Here is a 9,734-nt window from a genome sequence, read left to right as displayed (position 1 = left end):
TGGTTCTTCTTAGACCTATGGCTGTAGTGTTTGTTGTAGTGCTTGTCTACATCATCCTACTCTAGTCTGGCTTGAAAACAATATTGTTAGTAGTATCAGTAAGCTGTATTTATTGAAGCACTAGATATATGCATGCATCATCCTGTTCCTTTGTTGTATACTTGATAGAGAGCAGCTGGCCAGGATTTACTAACTAACTAGGGTCTGTCAATTTTGACAGTCACCAAAGGGAGTCATATTTGGACCAATGGATTAGACATTGTTGAAGAGCAACTCAAAATATAGGGGGCCATGTGCGCTGATGAAAGGATCTTTTTTTTTTTTTTTTTTTTTTCTGGCGGTATACTACTTTCTTTTTGAAATAGGAGGCATATGTAAAGATTGTGTATAATATTTTTTTTCTGGCTCAAGGCTTAACTCTAGTCTAGTATATTTAATATTGGATTGTACATTGAGAAACCCTTGAAATGGGCTACAAAATGGGATTTTGGAGCGTAGTTATAAATTGGTTTTTCATTTTTGGACCAATTAAAACCAACAGACTTTACATAAATAAAGATTGCAAATCCATGTCTTCTATTTGTCTCGGCTGAAATCACTGAACTAGACTGAAACAGGCTGCAAATGAACCAAAATTACTGATTCAGATCAAAACTTGAAGAAGAAGACAAAAGCAAGAGTCAGAAATTACTGTTCATGCAAACAGTAACCCGAGTTACTGTTCACGTGAACAGTAAAGTGGATCCATATTTCATATTTTTTTTTCCTATTTAGTTTAGTGAGCAAGTTAGTCAAGTTAGTTTCATATTTTTTTTGTCAAATAAGTTTCTATTTTTATGATTTAGGCTAGTTTCCTTTTTATGTGTTATTGTTAGTTTCTAATTTTGTTAAGCTTGGTTAGCAAGTTAGACACAAATTAGAAAGTCTTATTTCAGTCCATTAGTTTCTTTTTTTATTATTTCTCTGTGTCTAAGTTTTGTGAGGCTATTTAAAGCCCATTGATCATAATGAAAATAGAGATTGAAGTTTATGAAAATTGAGTGTTTACTCATGGCTGAGATAGCTATTATCTTGAGGGGTGAGATGCTCATTCTCTAATTCTTCTCCACCCTTCTCAACCCTTCCATCAAATTCTGTTTTCCTTTATTATTTATTTATTTTTTCTGAGTGCTGAATATCTATCTGGTACCAGCTTGAAGACCACTTGCAAAGCTGTTTCATTATTTACTATTGCTGTAACCTGATTTTCTGGGCAGCAGTGTTACTACTATAAGTTCCTGATTATTGAGACATTCGACCTCATCTTCTGAAGGCTTCATCAGGGTCCTTCGACTCAAATTTGAAGCCTACCCAAGGCCTTTGGCTGCTGCTACTGCAGAAGATCCATTAATTTTCCTTTTTCATTCCTTGAGCATAAATTTCCAACCAGCCATCAGTTGAGGCTCATCGAGGCCTTCATCTACTCCAAGTTCCAGCTCCATCTAAGCTGCGGTTTGTGAGATCTCATATTTCTCCCTATTCAGCCAGATTTTTCAGATCCTGCATGGGATTAGGATCACTTGTTACTCTAATCTTACATTAATTACAGAAACATAAAACCAAAATATTTCATTGAATTATCTGTTTCAGTTTGGTGACCGATGTGAAATTTTTGCAAGTGTTGGGGGTTTTTGGCCAAATGAAACAGACAGTAGTTGTGGAACAGAGGGAGTACTTCTCCAATGTATGAAAAATAGAATTTAACAAATGTATACTTCTTTGCTTTCTTTTTCATTTTAAACTTTACATGTGTTTATTTAAGTCATAAACCTAATATAGGGAAAATAAGGGGAATCTTCATAGTGCTTTGAATTTCTATCTGGAAAATGTTCTAACAGACCACCCAGTGTTCATCTCCTTTAACTTGCAGATCATAACCCACTCAATTCCAAAAATTAAGGAAGGAGGAAATCCCATCCTCCATTGATAATGAGAAAGGAATTAGGTTTTGTAATGTAGAACAGGTCTGGCCTACATCCTGATGGGAGTCCATTTTGTTTTTGCAATTCTGGGTCATAGATTGACAAAAACAAGAACTAGAAGGCCAAAAATCAAATTCATGAGTCATGGTAAATTTCTGTTGCTTGGTTATTAGGTATTCAATTTACTGAGGTGATTTTTGCCCTCAACTAGTAATTTCAGCTGTCAGTTTCTGTTGATTGCTATGTCATATAATTCCATTTGTTGCTGACATATTTCCATTTGGTTTTAGAATTTTGTGGGCCTTTCTATATCTGATGGATACATTGCTACAGGCTCAGAAACAAATGAGGTACTGTATTTATGATCCTAATTTACATTCATCCAATAGCTTTTGTCTGTTGATTCCACTATTTTTCCAGGCTGTGATTTGAAGTGGGATGGTGTTGTATATCTGTTTCTTTTTTCTGTTGAAAATAATGGTTGTTAAGAACATCTCATGAGTTGTTTCCAATAATATTAGGGCAATGTTTGCAATAGAGTGGAATTCATTTATGATCGGCTACTTATAAATGTTTGTAGAAATCAAGAGGAATAGAATTTTATACTTCCTAAATTATTCACTGGAACAGAGATTTACAAATGTACTGACTAACCCACTTCTCACCGGTGCAAATGGGTGTTTCCTACTGTCATTAAAAGAAAAAGGGGGAGGGAGGGTGTACACATATCATCTGATGTATTGTTGATATTATCTGGTCAAAGAAATGGCACTTGTGACCACTAGGCACTTTGGACTGGAGGTAAGCCAGCAGTTTAGCCAATTTATAATGACTGAAGGTAAGTCACAATATAGCCAGGTTATAGTACTTCAAATCTTCAATGCTCTTGCATGTGACGTATGGAATTGTCATATAGAGGTAACCGAATACAATTTTAGTTTAGCAGATCATCTCCAAGTTTTGGAGATGAGTCCTATTAAGGGATTTCTAGTGGTCTGGAACAGGTCCAAGTATATCATGTTTGGACCTTTTATATTGTTATATTCGAGGTTTAAAGTATCAGTTTTGCTTATTATATCAATACCCACCGATACTGATACGATACGGACTGATACTTTAAACCCTGGTTATGTTTGTGCCTTACTGTGGTAGGCTGGATTATGGTATAGATAGATTTGGCCTGTAATATTCTGGGTATGAAGCAGGCATCTTGTATTCCTGAAATTCTATATTATCAAATGCCAAAACTTGATTTTCTTAATATAAAGACACAAAATGAAAGAATCTTGCCAATATTCCTAGAATACAAGTTGTTTTCAACCTTTGATATCCTTTATTGTCATGTAGTTATATGCTGGTTTGGTAACCAAATACTTGAGCTTTCATGACCAGGTTGCTAATTTTGCACCAATTTTGAACACTACCTGGCCTGATTATTGTTGGGTCCCTAAATTTGGACAGATTATTTTCAGTTATACTGCAATAATAGGGGGTACTTTCTTTTATTTTCTGTATTTGGGATTTATATCATGCTTTGTATATACCAGGAGTGTTTTATACATTTTTTTTTCTTCTTTGCCTTGATAATGATTTGAGTAAACTAGAAACGTTGTAGATGAAGTGCCATGGTGTATGCTTCTTGCTGAAATAATTTGGGGCTTAAACGAAGGCAGAGATAGAAGCCAAGTTGGAAACATGATGGATGCTCTGGAATCCAAAGGCTTAAAAATAAGAAGAGGTAATATTGAATATATGATGTGTAATTATAGTAAAAATAGGAGTAGAAGTGGTGTGGTTAGGATTGATGATAAGGAGAAACGCCAGAGTGAGTTTTTTAAAATTTAGGTTCCATCATAATTGTAAATAAAGAAGGGGATCAAGGAAAATGTTGCTCATAGAATTAAAGCAGTGTGGATAAACTGGAGAGTTTCTGTAGTCTTATGTGCTCGAAAGATTGCATTCAAACTCAGAAGGAAAATTTTATAGGACAGCTATATGATCAGAAATATTGTATGGAGCTGAGTGTTGGGCAACAAATAAATGCGATGAATAAATAAGTATAACTGGGATAGGATGTTCAGGTGGATGAGTAGTAAAGCCCGAAGAGTTAAAACAAGAAATGAACATGTTAGAGGCAATTTAGGAGTAGCCCTAATGTAAAGCTAGGTAGGAACTACCCCTAGTTAGGATCCCAAAACTCCAATTAACAACTCACCAATCCTTAGGGAAATCTGAACTCAGAGATTGATCAAAGGTCCAAACCTGGGCAGAATTGGGGAAGCCTGCGGCTAGCAGTAGCAGGCTCTGATGGCGTCTCAACTGCTGGTCGAGTGCCCTTCTTGTGGTGCTGATCAAAACCCCCAAAGGATTTAGTGACCGAATCTCAGGTTTGGGAGATCTGACAACCAATTAGGAAACTAATGTCAGCCTTCAAGAACAGATGATGGATACTTCAGTTGGTCACCAAAATTGGATCGAAGGGTCCTCTTGGGGGCTGGAACAAGCTCAAAAGACCTGGTTGATCAGGGTTCTGGCCTTGGTTGATCTGCCTTCAAAACCCTGACAAAGTTGGATTGAGCTGGTCTTCCTTGGCTGCTCCTGATCCTTGTAAAAGCTGGTCTTCTAGGCTTCAATTGATCTTCCAATATACACTCACTCACTCATAGCAGCAGGAAATAATGAAGAAAACAAACAAAAGAAAGAGAATAGATTGGGGGGGGGGGTGGAGAAGGTTGGAAGAAGAATGATGGAATGGGTATCTCACCCGTCAGGTTTCGTGAATAACACTCGTCAGGTTTTGTGAATCTCACCTCTCAATAGCAGCTGTTCAGCCAAGAGTTTGCATTCACAATTTTAATTAATCAATTTTGTCACTGAGTACAATCGATTGTGCCTCTTTTATTGGATTACATGAGTGAAATCAAAAAGGAAACTAAAATAATAATTGGAAATAAACTTCCTAACTTACTTCTAAGTTGCTAACCAAGGAAGAAGAATTTATAAACTAACAACTGAACATAAAAAAGGAAACATAAAAGTTACAAAATTGAAACTACTTGGCTAAAAAAATAGGAAACTAACTTGTTCAATCAAAATAGAAACTAAATCCTAGGATATATGTGTAGTTCAATGGACAGCTTGATTCCTCTTCTTGAATCTTCTTTCTTCCACGATAAGGGGCAGCTTGCTGCTTCTAGAAGATCTTCATTGAACAAAATCTGCAGGAGTTCAAGTTCATGTGAACAGTAACTCATGAACAGTATTTTTCAGCTTTCCTTTTGGGCTGGTTAGATGGGGCCAAGTAGGAAAGCTTCTAGAGGATCCTTTTGAAGACAATACTTGGAGACCAAGCACTCCTGATATGGCCTGACGTACCAAAAAGGAAACCAAATAACTACCCCAAATCTGGGCTGAGAAGCTGCGATGGGGCTAAAATGGCCTGGCTGGACCAAAGCTGGACTTGGTTCGATGGGTCCAGCAGCCCATTCCTTGTGCAAGCTTGATCTACATCAAGCCCCGATTGGACAAGTTGAAGGAAATTCGTTTCTGGTGGTTAGGGCATTTACAACAGAGGTCATAAGGAGGAATGAGAGTTTGTAGATTAGAGGAGCAAGAAGAATAGGGTATCCGAAGATTACTTAGGATGTTGTTTGAGGTTGTATGGCCATGTTCAAAGGAGGTCTGAGGATGCCTCAGTAAGGAGTGATTTAATTAGCTAAAAGAGCTAGTGGCAGGCCCAAAATGGCCATAGGCGAACTGGTGAGAAATGACACTCATAGTCTTGGACTATTCCCATGTATGACCTTGGATAGAGCCATTTGGAGGGCAAGGATCCATCCATGGAGCTTACCCATCTAGCTGAGTTTTCTTTGCTTGTTGGGAAGTGCCTCTCTCTTACACTCTTCTTTCTTTCTTTTTTCTCTATCTTCTCATCTTTTCATCTTTTCATCTTTTCATCTTTTCATCTTTTCATCTTTTCATCTTTTTATCTTTTCATCTCTTTCTCCCCTGCCACCCCCTTTGTATTTTTTAAATGCGGATCCATATAACCAACCCCATTAAGTTGGGATATGGCTGAGTTTCTTGTTGCTGTAGTGACAAAAGATATGGATGCCTTATCTTTAACAATAAAAATGGCTTAAACTATTGTTGAATGGTGAAACAGAATTCATGCAGCTGATCCTATTTTGTTGGAAAAAGGCTTTGTTGAGTTTTTCAGTCACCCTCGTAATTAGTATGTTGTATAGGTAAAGCATGAGAGTAGCACACAATGTGGTCTCACTTTCTTTATTCTCGTCTCCATTCTCTTCTTATTCTTCTTCCTTGATGTAAGACAATAAGAAACCATAATGGGCTCTCAACACCCCCCCAAAACAAAAAAAAAAATAAAATAAAGTCAGGGTAAACAGCCTCTTGACATTCTCGGGGTAAGGCTGTGTAGTTCTCGCCCCCCGGGCCTCGCATGTGTGGGAGCCTTGTGCACCGGTACGCCTTTTTTTATGGGCAAGAGAACCTTGTTCGCTTGTGCGGCCATTGCGCCAGCATGCAGGCCAATGGGGTCAGCAGAGGCATCTAGGGGAGCACGGTCTGTTTGCACCAACTGCCTGTGTCTGGGCATAGAGATACGCAAGCGGGCAGGGTTCTTTTCTCCTTTTATTATTTACTAGTAAAGAAATCAAGTATTAAAGTAGAACATAATTCTGATGCTTCAGGTGTACATTCAGTAACTTTTTGCGGTTCCCTCATCCAGTTCAGCTTCACGTGAGTCTGGCATTGTCCTTCAAGGAAGCTTTGTAGCATAGCTGGATAAATCCACAACCGCTAGTGCCTTTGGTGTGGCCTTAGTGCCTCTTTTATTGGCAATGTTCTGAGACCTTGTCTGCCCAGCCAGCCCAGTGAGCTGGGTGAACCAGTGGAGCCATTACTTGGGCCCCTAAAATGGATGTGTCAAGCAGCTCAATGGTTGGGGTATTGTTTTGGAAAATTCCATAGTTTTGAATTCTATTTTCTGAACCAGGCACAGACCGACTGTTGTAGGTGATCCTTCTTTATTGAATGTATGGAAACTTAGGAAACTCTTTATCAGATTATGATTATAAATATTGAAAGGAGACAAGTCTCTCACTATTTGATTTTTTTTGACCTTTTCCAGCTTCATTTCCTATCCATTTCTTATTCATTGTCATATGGTTCTCTTCTTTTGTGTGACAGGTTTTCATCTACCACAAAGCTTTCCCCATGCCAGTTTTGTCGTACAAATTTGGCAGTAAGGACCCATTTTCTGGCCACGAAGTTGATGATGCCAATCAATTCATATCCTCCGTGTGTTGGCGTGGTCAGACCTCCACACTTGTTGCAGCTAATTCTACTGGGAATATCAAACTATTAGAGATGGTCTGATTATGTTATATATGGGAGATCATTCAAAACATCCCGTCGAAGAAGGGGCTGGGGGAACAGAGACATAGGATTGGGAATGTCGATGAGTTTCTAGAAATTGAAGTGTAAAGAAGAACAAACATTGAACCTGAAGAGTTTGTCAAAATTTTGGCCAGCAATCTAAGTGTGATGGAAAGACCCAATGATGCCATTTTGTTTATCAAAATTTTGGCATTTGATCTCACTGTAAGCGGTTTATGGCAGTTGAAAGGAAGAAAAAAAAAAGGGGGGGGGGGGGGGGGGGGGTTTGGTGTTTGCTGAATTTTATCTGGAGTGTTGTGGAAGAAGAGGATACAATACAGAGAATTGAAAGAGGAAGTCATATACTGTATATCAACTATTGCTTGTATAAACATCATAGTTTATAATTTTAGGTGATTTTGTATAAAGTATTGTGATTCATTTATCTCTAAATATCATGTCATCTCATACGTTCATGGAAAAGGGGTGTTGGAATTTATTAGGAACCTTATGGCTATGTTTGATTGTAAGCTATGTTTAATTGTATGGGGAATTAAAAGGAAGGGAAGGGAAGGGAAATTTTTATACTTAAAAAAGAAATATATATATATATATATATCTAATCATTACCCCATGTGACTTTAATGTTAATTTCAAATTATTCTATGTTTAGTTATAAAATTTTATTTTACTTTGCATCCAAAACCCTTTGCTATAATATGTAAAATAAAAATTACATTTAAAATATATCATTACTAAATATAGTTAAAAAAATTAAATAATTTATACAATGATATGGGGTAATGGTTATAAACATTTATTTTTAAAGTATAAAAATTTCACTTCTCTTCCCTTTAAATTCTCATTGCAATCAAATGAGTCTATGTTATTAACCTAATTCTCACTTGAAGTTTTAACAGACCAAAAAAGTTGCAAAAAGTTCTTGCTTTGATTTTTCGGTCTCAGATTATTTATTTATAGGCAAAAAGAACCCAGTCCAGGCCGCCGGCAATCCCAATTTCCATGCATGGTTCTAAAACTCTGGATCGGATAATAAAAAATAATTTTATCAAGGATAAATCTGTCAGATACAGTTTGATTTAAGGCTATCTGAATTGGTATTGACCATGACTGATTCTTAGTTTTAAAACCTTAATCATGTGTGTTTATCTCGCTTTCCCCATCTGAAAAAGACATTTTCGCTCCTTATATTGGAGAGAAGAGAGAGAAAGGGGATGTTGTGCTCCCTAACAGGGGACCATCTTATTTATTTTAGAAGTTTTCTGATCTACCGACCAAAGATGGGATATCGTGGTGGAGATGGTATTAAGGGTGTTAATCGATTTGGATTCGGTTTAAATGGTTTGGTTCAGTTCGGTTCACATATATATTGGCTGAAATCAAAATCGCACTATTTACTAAATGGTTGCACTTTTTGAAACCGCAACCATTTAGTAAACGGTTTCGGTTTCACAGTTTTAAATGGTTTCGGTTTCGATTTCAGTTTATTCTATACAGTTTTTAAATGGTTAGCAATCGGTTTGCTAGTTTATTCGTATGTTTACTAAAATTTATTTTTGGTGATAGACGATTCAATCTTGAGAAAGTGAAACGTAAACCATTATGTTTTGTTAAAACAACCAAACAACTAAGCAAAAGAAAATAGTCTCAAGCCCATCTAGCAAGTCAGCAAGTAATGTTTACAGCTGAGATTTTCTTCTTCTTCCACCCCCCACCCCCCACCCCCCACCCAATATAATACATTATAATATTGAAAAATATATATTTAATATGCCATGGTATAAGCAAAAATTACATTTTTATCAATATACATTCTACTTAATGCGTTGGATTAATTTAATCGGCATTCTAAACAATGTGCAAGCTACCTCTAGAATTACTTGCAGGCTTGCAGCACTTAATCTTTGAATCAAATGAATTACTAATGTTATTTTGCAACCACCTTATTTAATCTTTAAATGGACTAATTGGATCGTTTTTGACGGTTAAAATGCTTCGGTTTTCACGGTTTCAATTTGGTTTGAAACATGCGGGTTAAATGGTTCGGTTCGGTTTCAACCTGTTTAGCTAATCGGCCTTAAACTTGAAACTATAACCAAACCATTTACTAAACGGTTTTGTGGTTTCAGTGTAAAAATGGTTCAGTTCGGTTTCAAATTCACATCCCTAATTAATACTCATCCCTTCTTTCATCCAAGGTCTAGATGCTTAAACAATCCGAAGAGGATGGGAGCCCTGAAGAAGAAATAAGGTTGGTATCAAAGGGATTCGAATCAGGAAAGATGCTTCTTAAGGTGCTTTACCCACTACGAATCATCGATGGACTAATCACCTTTGAGGTAATCCCCATGA

General features: G+C 37.0%; 1 protein-coding gene across 3 annotated transcripts in view; it reads left to right on the top strand.

Moving 5' to 3' along the window:
- The window catches only part of LOC122093317 (protein SPA1-RELATED 3-like), a 16,193-nt gene extending 8,379 nt beyond the window's left edge, over positions 1-7,814 (top strand). For all 3 annotated transcript variants that reach the window (XM_042663609.1, XM_042663611.1, XM_042663613.1), the window contains 2 exons: positions 2,252-2,311; positions 7,173-7,814. In XM_042663609.1, the coding sequence (XP_042519543.1) occupies positions 2,252-2,311; positions 7,173-7,361 (249 nt within the window). In that variant the 3' untranslated portion in view covers positions 7,362-7,814. The remainder of the gene's footprint in view (positions 1-2,251; positions 2,312-7,172) is intronic.
- The last annotated feature ends 1,920 nt before the right edge of the window (positions 7,815-9,734 follow it).

This window comes from Macadamia integrifolia, chromosome 11 (genome assembly GCF_013358625.1).
Source record: "Macadamia integrifolia cultivar HAES 741 chromosome 11, SCU_Mint_v3, whole genome shotgun sequence".
Lineage (NCBI taxonomy): Eukaryota > Viridiplantae > Streptophyta > Magnoliopsida > Proteales > Proteaceae > Macadamia > Macadamia integrifolia.
This window is presented reverse-complemented; position numbering and strand designations above follow the sequence as displayed.